Source organism: Rhagoletis pomonella, unplaced genomic scaffold (assembly GCF_013731165.1).
Source record: "Rhagoletis pomonella isolate Grant_MI unplaced genomic scaffold, Rhpom_1.0 Rhpom_scaffold_00001, whole genome shotgun sequence".
Lineage (NCBI taxonomy): Eukaryota > Metazoa > Arthropoda > Insecta > Diptera > Tephritidae > Rhagoletis > Rhagoletis pomonella.
In genome coordinates this window covers 15610415-15632327 of record NW_023458555.1, presented here as the reverse complement: position 1 = coordinate 15632327, position 21913 = coordinate 15610415, and the positions used below count along the sequence as shown (strand labels likewise).

General features: G+C 37.6%; 1 protein-coding gene across 1 annotated transcript; it reads right to left on the bottom strand.

Annotated features, from left to right (window-relative positions):
- Positions 1 to 7183: 7183 nt before the first annotated feature.
- On the bottom strand, positions 7184 to 21550 carry LOC118740016 (probable cytochrome P450 313b1). Its single transcript, XM_036471518.1, has 7 exons — positions 21126 to 21550; positions 16218 to 16415; positions 15673 to 15861; positions 15504 to 15573; positions 11582 to 11708; positions 11059 to 11409; positions 7184 to 7948 (listed from the first exon to the last, which is right to left on the bottom strand). Exons 1-7 carry the CDS (start codon positions 21286 to 21288, stop codon positions 7352 to 7354), a joined length of 1695 nt encoding a protein of 564 aa, XP_036327411.1. The 5' UTR covers positions 21289 to 21550; the 3' UTR covers positions 7184 to 7351.
- Positions 21551 to 21913: the final 363 nt, after the last annotated feature.

The following is a 21913-nucleotide window of genomic DNA, read 5'->3' as shown; positions in this document are numbered from 1 at the left end:
GTGGGCCTAAAATTCACTTTTTTAGAATTTTGATTGGTAATAGCAAAAATATGGTTCATTTGCTCTAAAAACAATCTATTGATCAGATAGGCTCGCCCAAGTCCATCAAAGCTCAAGTGCTAGAAAATTGAAACTGACTCCCTGTGAATGCCGTTTATGGCTTAGTCCGTCAGTTCGTATAGTTGCCTTCTGACGTGCCTAAGCGGGGGCTCTGCTACAAGCAGGTGCCTGTTCGAGTGACCACGTCTTTGACACCCTACTAAGAGCATTGGAATCCCGTCGGGAAGGTGGTGCTGTGGCGACATCAGAAGGCATCCAGTTGCGGTCCGGACCACAAACTCGAGCACACCCCTTCCTCCAGTCACACAGAGTGCTTTTACACCTAGTAAGTTACAGCTGCGACAAGAAGTGCGCTGTGAAAACGGCAGTTAGACGAGACAAATCCACCCAGTTCAGTTTGATGAAAAATGCAGAGCGTTTTTCGGTGAAGGTGTGCCACAGACTTCTACAGATCCTGCAAGATTTTAGGTTCTTCCGCCTACTTTTAGCCACATTTTTCCAGTGCTGAGATGAGATATGCAAAAACCGACCCGTTTCTTACTCCATGCAATGTTTTATTATGCTGGAGGTGATACATACCGAGCCAAGTGCCTTGATCGCCGCCGGGCTATTCGGTTCTAGCTCCGAGTGTAAAATTGTTTTTACAGCCTTAAATGTAGTTCAGAATTTTTGGAGGTAAGAAGTTTATTTGCTCTCGCCCTGGCCCAGATTGAGCCTATGCTGATCATTTGTCATCTCGCCACGGTATCACATTCAAGGCTCAGGTGAAATGGTGTCTTCAGTTCAATCCCAGAAAGGACAAATAATATTCGACCAGATTCCCAATTTATGCAGGTGTCCGCTGGATCTGCAGTAGGAAGTGAGGATGCCTGTAATGACTAAAATTTTTTGTATGGGTAGATTAGTTAGAAGTTTGTTTCTATTGCAAAGAAATGGCTCGGGACTTTTGGAACAGAAGCTGCCGCTATTCTAGCAAAGCCGCCGCTGTCTCATTCCCCTGTATTCCCTTGTGACCTGGTACCCACAGTAGTTAGATTTAGCGAGTGCACTGAGGTTCGCAAGGAAGAGTTGATCTTGAAGAATGGTAGTGTATTAGGCTTCTGATTCTCATTCCGGTAATCTCTACGTTAGTTAATCTCTCCACACCGATTGACGGCGTATAATTCCGCTTGGAAGGCGTTCGGGAATTTACCCATGGGCTCGGATAGCCTCATCTTGGTAGTATAAATGCGGTAGACCAAGGCCTTCTCAGGTGTTGGAGCCGTCGGTGCATCACTGCATGGTGCTCACCTGTATGTGTCACTTCATAATACATATAGCTGTTCCAGGTCGCTTTGGTTTTTATTATCAGAATGACTATTTCAATGTAAATAGAAGCATATGGGCCGACGACACTAGAACCCCTAAAAATTTGACAGCTTTCTCACTTTCGCGCACGGAAGTGGCAGGCTGATTGCAAATTATGCTGCGACAGTATGGACATGACAACATCCGATGATGCGACTCTTGAAGTATTTGAGAAAAAGATTTTGCGGAAGATTTACAGGCCCTTACGCGTTGGTGACGGCGAGTACTACAGACGATGGAAAGATGAGCGGTATGAGCTTTACAACGACGAATTAAAATACAGCGGCTCCGCTGGCTTGGCCATGTCGTTCGAATGGACATCGACGCTTCAGCTTTGAAAGTATTCGACTCGGAGCCCGCTGAGGAAGAGGGAGGCCTCCACAGCGATGCAAAAATCAATGCAGTTCATAAATATCTATACTTGTCAGAACGTCGGAGGATGCCTTATAATTTTGCCTGAGCATCAATAAGCACAATACAATGCTGAAAATCCGGTTTCTGTTAGGTTGCTACCGCATGGGCCACCGCTGCAGGCATTTGCTTGAAATCATATTTTTTGTTTCCTACAAGTACGTAGAGAAGCTGAGGAAGTTATCGGATTTCAGCGAGCCCACAGAAACAATTGGTACAACAAGGAATGTCAAGCCTGCGATCAGGCGTAACGCAAGACATACGAGATCCTTATCGGGAATTGAAAAAATAAAAAAGAGAGACGTATAGTTGAAAATAAGAAGAACGAGTCTGAAACCCGTGAGTGACAGGACAAAACGTTCGAAGGCCGAGGTAACAATTGCGTGAATAACGAAGATATTGCCTGCACCAATCGATGATGACGGAATCGGTGTTCCGTTATCTAAGTCTGCTCTGCTCAGTCCACAAGAAAGTGACAATGCCACATGCGTGAAATACTGAAACCTACCGACAGCAAACTGATTGGGCCTTATCACTGTGGCTTTTTTGAAAATCCACCTTATGCTAGATATTCACAAAATCTTAGAGTACACATGCGGAAGGAAAATCGGCGCACTTCATCTATTTAAAGCCGCATTCGGCAGAACGAAAATTAGCTGATTTAACGTCGCTATGTCTGAATTTGATATGCCCGCAGAACTGATATGGCTGTGTAAAATAACGTTGGGCCATACCACCCGCTCCGTTATAATTGGGAATGCAAATGGGGTTTCAGACAGGGCGACTCCCATTCTTTAATCTTATGTTGGAGAAGATAATAAGATCTGCATCGTTGTTGACAACAAGTTCTACTTTGAACTGACTAGGCAATTAAGTAATAAAGTCCATTCTCGACCAACGAAAAATCTATACTCTATAAGTATCCCTCATTCCCGTCCTGTTGTATGGCGTAGAATCGTGTGGACCATGACGTCAGCTGATGAAGCGGCCCTTGGAGCGTTCGGAAGCAAGCTTTTGCTGTAGATTTGCAGGTGTTTTTGATTGCCACCAGTTAACGAGAAGAAGGAACGACTGAAGATAAAGATAATTCGGCGGGATATCACGGCTCTACGTCGAACATCCGTCACAAGCTTTCGCGTTGGCCTTGTTCGCTACACAATGGTCTTCGACCTAGCGTAATATTGCACACCTTTAGGCATACTTGTTTTTTATTTAACCATCTCATTTTCGTCACCGATGTAAGGCCCTTGAGCCAGAGGCGACTGCTCCTGCATCCTCGGGAGTTTATGTGCCGACAGTGTACCTGTCCAGTGTCCTTAATTGCATACGCATTTCCAAAATGGAGTCTCTGCATGTCCCTTGACTACACATTTCAATGCTGAAACTTTTCTGTGATACTATTGTTGCTGGAAAGTTAATCACCTCTGAGGAGTAGGGCTAGCGCGAGCTGAGGGCCAAATTTCTCCATATTCTTGAATGACCTTTCCTCCTTTAAATCACGTCTAGGTTGGTTGGGTTAATGTAAAGCCTCTTTCGAGCGAACCATCCTTTCGTTAGGTGGATATCTATCTAGCCAATATTATTATGTCATCCGCATAGCCTCTGCAGCGGATTCCTTTTTCTGAGAGTAGCTGGAGAAGATCGTCCTTGGAAGGGAGGAAATAACCCCACTGCGGGCACCACTTTTTATACCTTTCATGAGCATGAAATGGTATTATAACTTTGGTCCGATGTTTGTAAGTACCAGAACAAAAAGAGATAGACCCATGAAAATGTATACTTATATGATCAGAACGTCGAGCTGAGTTGATTTAGCCATGTCCGTCTGTCCGTCTGTCCGTCTGTCCGTCTGTCCGTCTGTCTGTCTGTTTGTATGCAATCTAGTCTCTCAGTTTTCGAGGTATCCGGATGAAATTTGGTAGGTGGGTGTATTTTTATAATGTATTAATCATTTGTCGGAACCGGAAGAATCGGACCACTATAACATATAGCTCCCATACAACTGATTGTTCAGATATAAGATTTTTCATTATAACTTCGCCATTTATGCAGCTACGAACATGAAATTTTGCATTACTTGCACCCATTATCAACAGAATACTTATAGTGAAAATTACAAAGATCGGGTCACTATAACCTATAGCTCCCATACAACGGATTGTTCAGATATAAAATTTTGCGTTATAACTCCTCCATTTATATAGCTAGGAACATGAAATTCCGCACTGTTTTCAATAATTATCTACAGAAAACTTACCGCGAAAATTAAAAAGATCGGGTAACTATAACCTATAGCTCCCATACAACTGATTGTTCAGATATGAGATTTTTCGTTATAATTCATCCATTTATGTAGCTAGGACCATGAAATTTCGCGCTGTTTTCACTCATTATCAACAGAAGACTTACCTCGAAAATAATAAAGATCGGGTCACTATAACCTGCAGCCCCCATACAACTGATTGTTCAGATATGAGGTCTTTTATCATAACTCCTCCATTTATGCAGCTACGAACATGAAATTTCGCACCATTTTCACTCATTATTAACAGAATACTTACAGTGAAAATAACAAGGATCGGATGACTACAACATATATCTTCCATACATCTGATTGTTCAGATATGGGATTTTACTGTAAAACTTCTTTATTTGAATAGCTAAAAGCGATAAATTTCGTAAGATATTTTATAAATAATAATACAAAGTCTACTGTGAAAATCGTCAAAATCTATGCTGTATAAGCTTTATCTCCTATAGCACTGATTGTTCAGATACCAGTTTTTGCGATATATCTTCTTTATGTAGGAAACTAAACCCAATAAATTGTGTTACCGGTTTACATACCGATCACATAGCAGTGAAAATCACTTAGATTGGTGCTAATATAAGGTATATCTTCAATACCTCTGATTGTTCAGATGCGATTTTTTATATAGGTATGGAACTCCTCTATCGATGTATGCAGATGTATTCAAAAGCAGTAATCTGTCAAAGTAAAATTTGTAGATGTTCATGAAAGGTATGAAGCCTTCGGCATAGCCGAAGACAGCGCTGCTCTTACTTGTTTCTTTTAAATTGAATCATGTTTTTGCATATTTCGGTTTCAACGATCCAGTGGTGACATACATATGTACTGTCAAGGACTCCTTCTATATCGAGGAAAGCATAAAGCACTATTTATTTACATACGGAGGCACTCAAAATATCATACGTTAGGTGGTACATATAGGGTAGTGTCCATGGACCTCCCTCCCCTATATGTATCCTTCAAAGTATTCGTTTTGTTGGTGCTATCTATATTCTTCTCCATTGATTTTAGAGATTTCGCTGGCGATTAGTCTCTTCTGCCAATCTTCGGCATAAAGATTACTCGCTTCCTTCGACTGCTGACGCCTTGGCATCGGAAGGTACTGTTGAAAGTAGTCACTGGATAGAGAGCAGTTGGGTCACCTCTGACCTCCTGCGGGGTGGTACACTCTTGTACAGACGGTCCTCATGTCAGCTGAGCGTTCTTTGAAAGAAGAATAGAACATGCGAAATTGCAAGATGCTACGTGCATTCGGGGAGGTCGAGAGAGCTGCTTTCGCTTGCAAAGTCACAGCTCTCGCTGTTGTTGGTCATTTCCGATTGGAGTTCACGCCTTAAGGCTAGGAATTTTACTTGATCTTGCCTGCCGCAGGTGATAGAGCGATATTGGAATGGAGTCACCTCATCACATTCTATATGGCTGCCCAGCTTTGGCCAAGCTAAGGTTGTCATATTGTGGCTCGCATTTTTTAACTTACTCTAAGAAGCTTTAGTTATTTATCGATTCGCGGTGTTTCATCAATTAAATAAGTAGGTAATGATGAACGTTTAAAAATGTTTATGGTATCATAAAGGAGATTGTCTCTAAGCGCGTCCTCTATTGGCGATTCGTAACCTTACCTAATCTTTAGCAGCACTGGTACCGATCGTATATACATATGTACATAGGATCGATGACCGACGGAACGGTCTGATTCTTCTCGACTTTAACTCCAGTTTAATGGCGAAGAAATTGGAAATTAGAATAGAACGAGTGCTGAACAGTGTACAGCAATTCCTTCAGTAAAAGATCAACAACTTTACCATCTAGCTTTCCTTGCCACTGCTTGTTAAATACTTACCGTTATTTAAATAACATGTACATTAGGCTGTACCAGAAAAAAAAAATCGCCGTACACCCCTGCGTCTAAAGTGTTTTGGCAAGGCAATTTCGATTTTTTTTTGTTTGCCCAAAGTAGATACAGCCTTTTTATATTGTTCGTCACATATTCGGTATTTACAGTCGCAACTTAAAGTATACTATCTCGTTATTCTTGTTTCGAGTAGGCAATTGTTTCTGTTTCAAAGTTCACTGACCTAAAGTACCCCCTTCTTATCACATTAACGTACTGTCCTAATGTCTCCAAATTAAAGCTCTCCAAAAATTACTAAACTTTTACCAAGATAGTATTTTGATTATTCCAGTAGAACTACTTAAAAAATATATTTTTGTCTAATGTTGGAGTCACCGAAAAATGTAAAAAAGCGAACTCTCTAGGATCGACCAACAACAATATTTGATTTTTTTTTAAATTGCCTTGCAAAAATACTTAAGACTCAGGGGAGTACGGTAAACCTTTTTTTGCTTGCTTGTAAGGTGGTACGGTCTAATGTAAATACAAATGGCGAATGTTATACATATGTAGTAGCCACTGAATGGGAGGAGACATTTTTGAACTCTCTTACTTGAAAAATAAGTTATAAAAATTTTATCCTTAAAGCATCGTACAATTGATACAACAAACTCGAATTGAATGAAAATTGGCCTCCATGAATTAAATGATGCATTTTTGCAAACAGAAAAAATTTAAACACAAAACTGAAATTCTTTAAACTTTAGAAAAAAAAAACACTTTTTATTTTCAAATAAGCTTAAATTCATTGAAAAAAATTACGCTAAAATAATGTGTACACTATATGCACACATACAATACATCTTACTTATAGACTTAATATTAAAAAGAAAAAATTGATAAAGCGTTAAATCTTTCAGCTTAGCGAAATTTAAGAAAAATCGAAATCGGAGAACTTAATGCAAACATTTTGAAATTAAAAGTAAGAATACCAACCAAACAAATTTAACCGAAAATCTAAAAATACGCATTAAAAACTGTGCACTCAGAAAATTACACTACACTGGCCCCTTACTGTTGTAAAATAAATCCGATAAAAAACACACAACAAACAAATGAAAACAATTACACTTGAAAAGTAAGTAAAGTAATGTGAAAAAGTAAACGCTAAGCGCAAATGTGTGAGTAGAAGTAAGAAAAAGCAGCTTGTGACTACTGAAAAAAAAAACAACAACAAAAACAAAAAGATAAGCCGCTAACGGATAACAACAATTTTACCAATTTTGATTAAAATAAAGTAATAAAATTTAAAAATACAAAAAACAAAACATATTTTTAATTTCTAAAAAGTACCCTTACTCCACCCTACGATTACTAATTAATTTCTTAGTTCATTCAACGCGCATTCGCGCCTCCAGCTGACACAACGGATACTCGGCCAATTTTAGCGATATAGTGCCCTTGACGACCAACTGATCCAGTGTTGCTGTAGTTTTTATACGATACTGTCGAAATATCTTCGCCACGAACACTTTCATCAGCATCAATGCATACCGATTGCCAATGCACATGCGCAATCCTTTTGTGAAGGGTATAAAAGCGAATGCATGGCGATTCCTTGCTTGCGCACCGAAATGCAACTCTGGTTTGTAGTTCTTTGCATCTGCTCCCCAAATGCATTCATCGCGTTGCATATTGTAAATGTCGATGCCAATTTGTGTGCCACGCGGTATTAAAACACCATTACGTAGGTAAAAATCATCGGCAGCACTACGCAATACCATTGGAACGGGTGAGTAGAGTCGCAGTGCTTCGTTGATGACCATTTCGGTGTAGGGCATCTTTTCTAAATGCATATGGTTGACTTCAGACGTTTGGTCTTCTGGAAAAAGCGCTGCTAGTTCTTCGTAAAGCTTCTCCTGGTATTCAGGGTGCATGGCGAGGCAGAGGCATACGATATACAAGGCAGTCGAGGTGGTCTCAAAGGTCTGCAAAAAGGAAAATAGTTATTTTGCTTTGAAGAAATTTTATTTATAAGAAGAACGGAACTTAGATGTTTTGCCAGTGCGAAGGCCCTCGATCTGGTGCTAGCCTAATCTGTACCAGTACCTAATATTCGGAACTAGAGGGTACTTAACGCTCTTTGCATTGCGGATCATAGTAGGTATATAAGTTTTACTTTAGACGAATCACTTTTCAGGAACCAGCGGAGTACGAACTTGGATCTCTACTGCAGGATTTTTTTATTCAGTTTTCCCTTTCGCATCCGAAGTGAACCTGGCTTTCTCCGAGAGATCGCTAAATGAACCTGGTGAAGTTTTCAGTACTGCGGGCAAAGGCGTTTTTCATAACACTTGTCGGATTATATTTAATAAAGGCGGACGGAAATACCTCTGGGGAACAGCAGAGCACCCTGTAAATTTAGCACATCAAGCAGACGATGCCTTAATAGGATGGAAGGAGCAAGATACGCTTTGACTAAATAGTAAGGCTATGAAACTTACCTATTATGAAAGTTAAGAGGGAATCATGGAGAGCTTTCTACGAAAACGTGGGAGGCTACCATCAATAATTGAGTTTCAGATGTGTTCTAGGGAAGAATCCCGCTTCCTCGAGAGTTTGGAGAGCCGAGGCTGGTTAGCTTGTACATCTCATCGATACCAAGGAAACTTAGGATAAACCTTTGGACCTTTTCCGCCAACCGGTATGCATTTTATCTGCACAGCTACAGAAAGTTTTGGAGGTAAAGTGCGGTTGGCTGGCTCCCAGCCACACTAGCTGGATGGTGCACAGGTATGCTTCTAGGGCTTTGAGTGTGGTCCGAGTGACATTTACACCAAACTCCGGCGAAATCTCTCACATCTCGCCCAATGCCAATCAGTTAGTCCTTCTGAAGAGGCTATTTGTTTTGCATGGACGAAGCTGAACATGCTTACATTAAGCGAAGATCAGTGGAGGCCACCCTGCTTGCAGCCGTCAGGTGGATTGAGGAAACCCTTTTCTTCAACTTTCTCCCTTGAAAAGCTTGAAATTGATGATATTCTCTATCAGGTTTACCCACAAAATGCTTTGTGTAAAAACAGTCGGTGATAGTGTCATAGCGCCTGCATTCGGCAATGGGTGAGTAGAGCTACAACACAAGGTGGTGTCTTCTCACTACTTATGGTCGTAAACGATGTGCTGAATGAGCTAGAAAGCATGGCGGAAGGGTGCTAGTCTACGCAGATCACATAGCACTTTTAGAAAAGGAAAGATTCATTTGATAGGATATAAGTATTTTTGAACAGGGGATTCACCGTGAGTCCTAATAAGATGGAAACTTGTACTGTTCACTAGAAAGTATAAGCTACTCGGTGCGATCCTTCCCTCACATGGATGCGTTCATCTAGCACTTTTTGACGGAGCCAAGTACTTGGGTTTGATTCAAGAAAGAAAACTGTCGTGGAGGCCCAGCATTGAGAAAAGACAAAAAAAAAATTATCAGCGGCTCTCCACTGTCACTGGGTGGTAATTGCTTAAGAAGGGGACTTTATCTAAAAGGTGTTTCCTAGATTTATGTTGTGTGGAGTCCTCGTTTGCTGGAATACGCTAATTAAAATGTTGAAGCGGGTGCAATGCACCGCTGTTATAGGAATCAGTGGTGAACTCTCGGACCCATCCCGGTCTGTAATTTGGCACCTTATCTATAATAGCACCTGCGGACATCGTAGATAAGTTCGCTGCAGAGAAGTGCTACGGTTTGGTTTAGAGGCATAAAAGTTTCCCAGCATAATCGGCTTCAACTCTAATAATACGAATAACTGCCATAAAGAAAGGAGTCGAACGGCTACTCAATTGTGTGAGATAAATTAGGGAGGTAAAAATCTGCTCTGACAGCCCAACGGAAATCAGAATATGGCGGTTTTTTACAGTGTCGTCTCCACTTTGGTGACTGTCGCAGTGACATTTCAAGAAACTGTATGACGTACGAGCTGGATTGTAAGAGTATCATTGATTCGAACTCACAGAGAAAGGCAAGAGTGTGGTATCATTGAATAGAGGTGTACTCAGTTAAGCCCAATGAATGTAGGGCTGAAACTAGGACATGTGCAATCGCAAGGTCTTTCTGGCTGATGGTGGACTATAGACTTTAGACGGTCAATCGATCATCTTGAGCTTATAAAGTTTCAGCCCTCAATTCTGGTGGGTGTTGTTACAGGAAATTATCCGATCGGAATTCTTGCGGTTGTCGTGGCTGTTTGGATGAGATGGAATGATGAGATGGAATTATTTCAATTTTTGCAAAGTTTCGATCTAAGCACGTTGGATCACAATTTTTTTTTGGTAGAGGAAATGAGATAACAGACAGACAGGTCAGAGATTTCTCACATAAGGCCTCTCTATTTTCGTATGCAGCCTACGTTTTTTGCGTCGGTATGTTGAAGCAAGTGTGTGATGCTGGTACCGGATACTATTAGGTAACAAGTATTGTGCTGCTGGGAAATTTGTCGTAGGGGTTGTCATGAAGACTACACAAGCCTTCCTTCCGTCCAACTATAGATCCAAGACCAAATTTGTGCGCGATCACAGGACAGCTGTAATATCATGCCCCGCCCATTGCATTTGATGTACTGTAGTGTTCAGCCTGGTATTTCTCTAAGCAAGCCAGCAGGTGGATAGAGGCACCATCCCTATGGAGGGTCCGGACTTTCCAAGGAAACTATCCGTAAAACATAGCCTTTATTTCGGGTAGTGAGTCGTCAAAGTTTGGGAGATAATTGCTTCAAGCATAAAAATGAGTGAATAAAAACTAAAAAAAAAAAAAAAAATATTTGCCTCCCCCTTAATTATATTCACGCTACACCGCTAGCCACAACCACAATTAGAGTTGAGCCCTATAACTGGCAATAGATTTAAATTCTATTAAAAAAAAGAGTTCAAAAGAACAGTAAGAACATATTAAATCGCTTCACCCTAAAGCTCTTATGACTATGAAGAGCAGAGCTTACAAAAGGCCCTTTTCAATGTCATCAAAACTTTGTCTCTTACAAAAATATTAAGTATGTAGGTTTTCCCAAATTAAAGTTCATTCCATTGTTTGCAGCACTTAACTACTCACCGCCGCTATAATGACATTCGCCTCGGCGCGCACATCCTCCCACGACAGCTGACCTTGTTCGACATGCGAGCGCACTTGCTCTACAAAGATAGCTTTCGACTTCCGTATGGCCGCAGAAGCATCCGCATCCACATCCGTCGATCCATCCACATTCACATTCACGTCTACATCCAATTTCACTTTTCCATTCATTTCTCCATGCACACTGCCATTTACATTTGCATTTACAGTCCCCGAGCTATTTTCACTTTCATTTCCATTCATAGTTGAGTGCTGCCGCTGCTGCTGCTGCTCCTGCTCCTGATGTTTCATGCCATTTGCTACAGATTTATTATTTTTGAGCTGCAACAGCTATGGTGGCAAAAGAAAATGGAAGTAAAAAAGTTAAGTAAAAGAAATTAGCCGCAAGCATCAAAGGAAAAATCACTTTAATGGCTGCTGAGCAGACACTAAACTCTTGAGTGTGTGTGTTGGTGGTATTGTATATGTACATATGTATGTATGGACGTGTGAATGCACTTACACTTTCAATGAAGCTGAAGAGCACATGAACGACTCGCTGCTGGCGCACAAACAACGGTGAACGGCAATAGAGCACATCCGGATAAAGCCAAGGCGACAGCATGCGACGTACACACACCTCGGTGACGCTATGTTTGGATGCGGGTGTGTGTTTGTGTTGTGTGTGGTAAGCGAGTGCAGTGATGAAAAAGAAATAAAATTACGATTTAATACATACATATGTAGGGACATTTAAAACATGTGTAGATGTACGTATGTATGTTTATTTTAATGCAGACAAAAGCGAAACTTTTGAAAAGACCAAGCACTGCTGGCAAATGAGTTGGAATTGTGTGAAACAATTGAGCCGACAGTGCAGACAGTTGAATAGTACAGTTACTCGTACCGTGGAATGTAATTGCAAATTTTCCAGTTAAAAAGTTTGAGATTTATTTTCTTACTTCTTTACTATATTGATAAAAAGCAAGGTGGACATTTTAAAAATATGAAAAATGTTTTCCTCGGGTGGTGTGTAAAAAAATTCTTTGTTTCCGGTATGGGCAAAATTTGCGTAAAGCGTCACGCGTAAACCAGGATGAATTCAGAACTGGTATAAATATATAGTTCGGAATTTTTTCGGAACTATTTGGGGACTAGTTCGGGACCATTTCGGAGATGGTTTGAATCTAGTTGTGGACTTTGCTGGGCTTAGTTCGAACCTTTTTTGGCACTAGTTCGCCTCCAGTTCGACACCAGTTCGGGACTACGTCACGACCTTTTCTGAATAGTTTCGGGACCTTTCGGGTATTAAGTTTATGACTTTTCGGGGTTAGTTTGGGACTTTTTCCGGATAATTTCGGGGCTAGTTCAGGAATTTTTTGGGATAATTTCGGGTCCAGTTCGACACTAGTTCGGGATTAGTTTAGGACTTTTTGGGGCTAGTTTGGGATCTTCTGGATAATTTAAGACTAGTTCGAGTCCAGTTCGGCACTAGTTCGGGACTTGTTCAGATTATTTTTGGAGCTATTTTCAGGAAAATTTCGGGTGTAGTTCGGGACCATTTCGTGACACGGATGTGTGAATGATTTCGAGGATTAACTTAGAATTGGTTCCTGATAGTAAGTAGGAAAAAAAATACAAAAATTACTTAGGGTTAATCAGCGAATCGCCTAGCCACCAGTGTTCCAGAGGTTTTTTCGGAAAACTGAATTTTCGAACAAAATCTGTAACCTTCAAAAACGACGAGAGTTTTATAAAAAAAGGGCATGGATGTATGGATTTTTGAGCAAGCGATATGCATTATTGCTCCCACATATGTATGTATGTACATATGCACATTAGGGTCATCCCAAAAAAAATGTGAAAAAGAGTAAGTGCGCCTGGACCACACTGGAGAAGTGGAATTTACGTAAGTATCTAGTTTGTCTCATAACCAATATATGTACATTAAAGTGGTCCAAAAATGTATGTAAAAAAATAAGGTCGGATTTTTAATGCCGCCACCCCCTAGGATTGTTATACACCGAAAAAAAAATATACTCATATTTTTTTATTTTGAAATAAAAAATAATTTAGGTAGTTCTCAAAGCGCTCAAAGTTTTCCATGTATTTTATATGGGGAAAAAACAACTTTTCGTAGTAATAGTGTAGAATTCTTGAAAATCAATATTTTTCGATCGGAAAACTTTACTCATCTTCAGGAGATTCCCAGTAATAATTCTTAACAATTTTTTCATATTTTCATATTTTATTTTTCCTCCAAAGCCCTTAGAAAATGCAATGGGGGACCAATAAAAAATCTTTAATCATAAAAAATAGTTAAATAAAAAATTGGATAATAATACTGGAAGTCTCCTGAAGAGAACCACAGTTTTCCGGTCGAAAAATATTGATTTTCAAGAGTTTTATACCATATCTAAGAAAAACTGTTTTTTCTCCATATAAAATACATGTAAAACTTTGAGCGCATTGAGCACTCCCTAAATATTTTTTGATTTCAAAATAAAAAAATAGGGGTATATTTTTTTCGATATAGATCAATCCTAGGGTGTGCCGGCATTAAAACTCCGACTTTATTTTTTGGACCACTCTAATGTACATATATACATACGTATATACGTGCTTAAGGCACTATTTTAAAATGTATTTAATTAGATTTATGTTATTCTGTTGTCCTTTATCTTTATTTTTATCTTTATATTCTATTGTTCTTATAAAAGTAAAGCTTTTAAATTTAGCACGATCTTCATCTTTGTTTTTATCTTTCATACTTTTGCTTTTATCCTCTTCTTCATCTATAGGCTCGGGTAGATGACGTGAGGTGCGATGACGTAATAAAGTTATGTGATATGTCACATCATGTATGTCGATAACAAAATCGATAGTAACATAGATAAAAATATCGATAGCAATATCAATAAAAAATTCGATAAAAATAGCCATAGCAAAATCGGTAAAAAGATCGATAACAAAATCGATAAAAACATCGACTATTATATCGATAAGTTCCGAAAATATCGATATCAAAATCGAGAACAATATCGATAACAAAATCGATAATAATATCGATAAAAATATCGATAACAAGAATGATAAAATATCAATATCAAAATCGATAAAAAACTGATAAAAATATAGATAACAAAATCGATAAAAATATCGATTATTTTATCGGTAAATTCCGAGAATCGCAAAAATCTCTAAATCACGAAATAGTTCCCAGATTGAGTATTTGTGTCTCTATCTATATGTTTTTCTTTATACATAATTGCCCTTATTTTAATCTTTCTTGCTTTTACTTCTTTGTTTATCATTTTCTTCATCTACATATTCCTTTTCAGCTTTGCTCTTATATCAGTAAAGTGTTTAAATTTACCTAGATCTTCATTTCAGCCTTTATCTTTACGAATCTTTGTTTTTGTTTTTATTTTTACCTTTGCCTTTATCCTCTTCTTTATCTATGCACGTTCACACCTTTACTTTCATTCTTTTATTGGTCTTTTTCTAAGTGTTATTCTTTAACTTTTTATTAGCTCGTTTTGGTTAAATTATTACCATATGCTTCATTCAAGAAGCTCTTGTTTCCGCCCCAACCATTTCCGTGTGCAATTTCCGTTAAATCTAGCAAATTTACGTGTTTTAAATTTTAATATTTTAATAGGCTTGTCCGATCTTGCATCCTTTAGTGCAAATAAAACAAAGTTATTCCACTTAATTTTAATTCGGTATGAATAACGCAAAAAAGAGAAAAAACAATAAACAAGAAAGAAGATACCGATGACATTGCTGCTGCATACATTTTATGTTTATGACGAATTTTAGCAATTACCAGTATTGACAACACAACCACAATAGATGGTACCGAATTAAAATTAAGTTTAATTAAATATGTTAAAATAGAAATTTCTGTAAGTAGTAAAATAGTATAATTCATTTGCCATTTTTATGTTCATATGCACGTCATACATGTATGTTCCTTAAGTAATTTTTGTCCAACGTTAATGCATATTTGTAATATTTGTAATTTTTGTACTTATTGTTGATACAGTGAAAATAAACAACCAGCCCCTGAAGATGTTAATGAGTTTAGCGAAACGTTGGGCAACAATAATGGAAAAACTTTGTTTTATTTGCACTAAAGGATGCAAGATCGGACAAGCCTATTAAAATATTAAAATTTAAAAAACATAAATACGAACCGATCGGAACCCAAAAATAGAGCAAATTTACTCCCAACCACCCAACCGCCGCTATTTAGTAAAAAAATAACTTTCAACAAAAATTTTTTTCTTAAGGAATCCCATAGAAGTTACTCATACGCCACGTGTGCTCTAATCTGGTACTAAATTTGCCAAAAACATAACGTTTTCGATTTTGCAAAACTAATTTAGCAAATGCAGTGTTTTTGTAAGCTTAAATATCAATTCATCAGTTTTGTGACTCACCCTTTGTATGCTTCGAAAATATGTGCAGAACCCTCGTCTTCAAAATTCATACGTTGACCCATTGTGGTCTCTACGCAAATAGTACATAAGTAGATAAACAAATAGACAGACCAAAAAACAATGTAGCTTATCTGCACACCACAACACAAGTACTAATTGTAACACTTACGACACGCTGCTTCCAACACATTGCGTTTCAACATCTCATAGATCTCCAGCTGCGTGCCGGCCTTTGCCAACGTGGCAAATTTACTCAGCAACACATTAGCTTCAACATTAAATATGGGCAAAAAGTTGTTGATAATTTGGCGACTAAAAGCTGGATTGATAAGGCGACGATGCTTATTCCAGCGCGGAGCTGCAAGTAGGCAGTAAATAGGTATGTTTGTAATGTATGAGCGACCTAATAAATATGTATGTGCTAGAATGAATGCTTGGTTGAGCGCTTAAGGGTATGCTTAGATTGTGATTATAATATAGACATGACTTTGAAAAACACTCGCCAGCTATTCGGACCCAAATTAACTTCACAAATGATGGTCAAAGTGGCATATAATGTCAATCAGCGCAGGCTAAGTGTTGGCACGACCTATGCAATTACTTGCTTTTAATATGTATGTAAGGTCTATTAGAGTGTTTTCATGTGTGATAAATATGTATGTGGCTGTGTGTAGGTGGCGTGACTGAATAAAGGAGCAAATCTCTTCTACTCACAGCTGGATGTGAAGAGCCCATCGCCAATTGCCGCTGCCATGAAGCGATAGAATTCGCCTTTATTTGTGCAATGGGGTGAATTGAAAATCGTTTCCACTGTTTCTGGGTCATTAACGTAGAGGAAACAACTTGTGCCCATCCATGAAATAAATGGCGTCGCATAGTGTTTCGATGTGTGTTCCATATATTGAAGGAAGGCTGAGTGAAAGAAAGACTTATTTAGGAAAAAAATCTAACTATGTATAGAAATGCTTTAAATGAAATAAACTGAGAATGGGCTGTCGAAGGTATTTTTTCCTTTCAAATATACGTACATATCTACATTAGGGCGGGTCAATTTGTATGGGATTGTTTTTTTACTATGCTATCTTACGTGACATTTTGAACGCATTTGCCGATGAAACAAAGGGTCTAAACAAATTTTCAGCTTTCCAATTTTTCCTTAGCAACATTTTGGTTTGCGTGTAGTGTCGTAAATAAGCGTTTAATTACTTATATTTTCTATTGAATTTTAGTTGTATGTTTAAAAAATTATTTAATTTTTTTACACGCACGAAAATATGAGAAAAATTGTTTCGTCCTCTGGTGAAGGTTGTAAGAAAACGATAAGTCTAGAAAATAATTTCCCATACCTAAAAACCCATTATAACATGTTTATATAAAAAATGTAAACAGTGCTAATGAAAAAAACCAACTCGTAATTAAATTTAGACTCATTATTCCTTCGGGAAATTTGCTTAAAATTTCCTGTACGATACTCCTATACCATCCCCGCCTAATAAAAAAAAAATGAACCACTCTAATGTACATATAGATATTTTTTGGATTTAAAAAAAGTTGTATTATAAACTTAAGTAATAATAAGTTTAGAGTGCGATATATGAAATGGAAGATATTTTATCGAGGAAAAAAATTGATAAAATTGTGTCGGGATCCTCGCGTACTCTACGTGCGTGATCCATAACATTTTAGGGGCGGACAAAGATGACTGTGAGATACATATTTCCTACAGGAGCACGTTTCTATCTCTATTTCTGCCACTATTAATGTATGAAATCCTTAAAGAATTCTCCTTCTACTGAAAGGGTTGATGGCTGTTTTAACGGCTTTGATATTCAGACCTACCGTTCCGCAGTCATATAAATAAATGATCTTCGAATAATATTAGAGGGCGTTTTTATCTACTAATAAGCCCCATAACATCTCCTTGAGTGCGGCGTCTCTTGGTTTTTAGCTGTCAGAACTGGTTTTAAGTGGGTATGGCAATCCCATACCTTTCGAATATTCTGACTGTACCCTGTGACTTTAATTATGGTATTATGGCTATCTAAAATATTTTCAGCCAGAATTCTCGCGGCTACGCGGTGGTTATGTAACTTATCACCGTTTTAATTGCGAATATATCTGCCTGAAAAACGGCTTGCGTGCCCCGTAAGGCGAAAGGAAAGCTTCAGATTAAGTTTATCAATTAAGTCCCTGCTCTTACCCCGCATTTCATTTTTGATCCAACTGTAAAGATAGCAATGCCCACAAGCCGATTACAGCCATTGCGGAACTTTGTACAGGGTTTTCGTCGCTTTTTATCAGATGGGAGTATATTTAGAATGGTCATGGGCTCTGCCTTGCCCGCGGGCAAGCTCTTTTATGCTTTCTTCACATTTTGTATAGCCGCGCGTAGAGTAAAAGCTCTGTCTGCTCATCGCTGTTTTAGAATGACAGTAAGATCGAATCTCTCTTCTTTCCAGAAATCTTTATAAAGATCTATGTATCTGTAATAAAGGAGCAGATCATTCAGAGTTTCCGGCGGAATTCCTTTATGTTTTTTAACGACGCAATCCTTAGTGAGGGAAGTCCACCAGACTGCCGCTCCATATGGATGTGTGGGTCGTATTATAGAAGTGTACGATCTGTGGCAGTCATGGTAAACAGTTTGTATTGAACCACTTGGTGTAGTATGGTCTCCATTTACTTCCTTTTTAGGCAGACTTGTTGAAAATGTGGTAAATTGGACACCCTGTCTTCTGTCAAATCTAAGAGCCTTTCAAATATCGTGAGTACGAAATACTGTAGGCTTACAGGGCAATTGAATGATCTGCTAACGAGGATGTCTTAGCGTTATTCGGTTTTAATAATATGTTTTGTAAAAAGTAAATTTAATAAAAAATATATATATTCTTTTAAAACAACAAAAACTAAAACTTAAAAGATAATTATGTAAATTAAAAAAAAAGAAAAAAAATATTTTTCTTTTAAAAATAAAAAATTCTAAAAATTATGATAAATTACATAAAACAAAGTTTCTAAAAATTAAATAATGTAAGTTAAAGTAAAATTTTTTTAAGAAAATAAATGTAAAAATTAGAAGCAAATGAAATTAAAAAAGGGAAAAATAAAAAAAGGGAATTACGTAAAACACTTTCGAACAATTAAATGAAAAAAAAAAAATATTTTTCTTTTCAAAACAGGAAAATCTAAAAGTTAAAAGATAATTAAATAAAAAAATAAAAAAATTAATGAGTTTTAAAAATGAAATGAAACTAAAAAAAATATTTTTCAAACAACAAAATCTTAATTTTAAAAGGAAATTAAATTAAAAAAAGGAAATTTAAATAAAAAAGTAATGATGTAATGTGGAACGATTTTCAGTCATCCCTTGTCAAATTTGGTTTGTCTCTAAAATAAAAATTAATGAGTTTTACAAATGAAATGAAACTAAAGAAAATATTTTTCAAACAACAAAATCTTAATTTTAAAAGGAAATTGAATTAAAAAAAGGAAATTTAAATAAAAAAGTATTGATGTAATGTGGAACGATTTTCGGTCATCCCTTGTCAAATTTGGCTTGTCTCTAAACCAAATTTGACAAGGGATGACGGAAAATCGTTCCACATTACATCACACTCCTACCCTGTCGGAAACACCAACCACGAAAATGAGAATAAAAAAGTAATGTACATAAGTTTCTAAACATTAAATGAAGTAAAAAAAAATATTTTTTTTTAAACAATAAAATCTAAGAATCAAAAGAAAATTAGATTAGATAAGAAAAAATGAATTAAAAAAGAATAAATGAATAAAATAAGTTTAAAAAAGTTAAACCAAATTAAAAAATATATATTTTTATTTTTAAACCAATAACATATAACAAGTAATTTTTAAGCAAAAAACCAAACCGACTTCAATTCTTATATAAAAATTTAAGATTACCGTTAATCTCTTTATGATCTAATGATCGGATTTAAACCAAATTAGAATAGGACCACCTGTGAGGTAACACCTTTCCTTTAAAAAGAGAATTATAGAAATCGGTTAACGTAGTCTAAAGTTATGCGGTAACATACATAAAAAAAAGTAAATATTCCGCCGATTTGTAAACTTTCCTCCTTTTTGTGAAGTCGGTTAAAAATTAAAAAACGAGGATTCGAACCTCGGCCATTGGGACTGTTGAAGCAGAGCCAGCAAAATGATATATGAACAACATGAAAGCTGGATAGTGAGCTTCTTTGTAAGACTTTCGTGCTTGTATAAACATAAAGTAGCTTTAAACAAGGTTTATAGACTGAAAAATTTATGGAGACATCATTATATGAAGCTCTTTAAACCTACTATATTTTTAATGAATAAAGCTGCCTTTACATGAGGCGATTTTTTGACAGGCGATAGCTTGCAAAAGTTGACTTCGCTGTCTACTTTGAGGCAAGCGATTTTCGAATCACCATTTACACGAGCGAATTTTCCAGAGCAATGTTGAATCACCTGGAAAATCGACTCATGTAAAGGCAGCTTAAGGCCAAAAATCTTTCAAACTATTTTACGTACTGTCTTTCTATTGTCTTACAAAAACTTGAAACTATATATCGCTACCTTAATTTAGGAAGGCCCTATCTGACATCGTCGCTGATATACAAATACCCAGATATTCTCTCTCTGTTGTTGACCTGAAATGCTTAGCATTGTTGTGGCCACGTTTCCCCAACTTAAGGCATAAAGTCTACACCTATTTTCCTCAAGTAGACGGACATTAGCTAATTTTTAGCGCCACAAGAATACCAGGCGCACCTGATAACACGCAATATTCAGTTACATGCCCTCGTGCTGTCAAATTTGGCTGATTGCGCATTTTATTTACAGAATTTTGACTACGAAAATTTAGCGATTGTCAGAATCTCACAGCAGCTTCGTAGGACATTATTCAGAATTAAATACCTTCTAAGAGTTTGCAATGCCTACTTTATATCCTTGATAGATTTACGAAATTCCTTCAAGGAAGCCTCCTTGGCATACCTATGGCATTTTATACCCGTCAAAGATTGTCTTATACTTGTTCCAGATCCAGATTTCAGTACGAAGCTTTGTAAGTTCATCATTACTCCATGGTATGTGAGCTTTCTTGCAGTACCTCAAAAGTTATGCTTTCGTAAAAACCTTGCCGAAGGCTTTATTTAAACAGTACAAACTGACGGCAAGTTCGTTTTTAAATACTTTGAAAATAATTCCCCTGGGTTTTTGGGAGAATTCGAGAATTCTTAAAGTAGCGGATGTACGCGCTGCGAAATTGAACTCAAAGAGTATACGGCGTTGATCTGACAGGATCTCATCATACTACCACTATGAGGTTTACAAATCCTAAACTCAAGGCACCTGGCACATATATACCTACATACGTTTGGATGAAACTATTTAAAAGCCTAAATTTCACTTTTTTGTTTAACGATGTATGGCAACGACTTGCCATAAGGCTTAAGAATTCAAAAACAAACATTTTTCCAAAAATTCAAACCTATTCTCTTTAAGATGAATTAAAGTTGACACCACAAATACTTCTTTAATTAAAAATATAATTTCTGAAATTATTCACTCCAACTAACTGCACGTCTTCCATAACTGGCTTAATAGCGGCGCACTTACTCTCCGGATGCATCATTTGCAGTCCCAACCCAATGAATGGCAAACCCACGGGGCCGGGTAACTGCCAAGCAACACGATAAAAACGCCTACGTGACCACAGGAAGTAAATCCATAACAACAACAGCCCAGTGGCCAAGGCATAAAAGACAATAGCATTGTCCATTGTCGGCAAGTGAATGAATGTGAAGGCAGCAAGTGGGCGGGCGGGGCGGCCGTTTGGACGTGAAAGTATGTATGCAACCAAGTGATATTGGTATGTATGTATGTATGTTTTCACTGCAACTTGGTAGGTGATAAGACGAGGTCAGACGGGCGTATCTTAGAAGCACACGGTATGCAATAAGTGTAGTAGTTATTGAGTCAGAAAGAATTTGAAGAATGCGTTATATTTCTTAAACGAAAAACTAAACCGTTTAAACCGATTGTTTCACACCAACTGAGGAGCAGCTCTACAACGCATGCGAATTATTACTGCCGTAAATTGAAAGTCGAAAATTATTGCGTAGCGACTTATAAACAGAAATAAATATGTAGCTAGTCATGCGACAAACGCTGCGCTACGCCCCACCAATCGCTCTGACGAACTGTTAATTGTTAGCTTTCGAGCGGTCATTAATCGCACTGACATTTTCGAAGCTGCTACAATACAATTGAATATTCAAACAAATTGAGTTTTTGCTTTAAGGTTTTAAGCTTTCATATGTTGCATTTTTACTGGCTTTGTTCATTGTATACATTACCATTTTTAACCATCCATCTTTTTTTCGAAGGGCTCTTGCGTACGATTT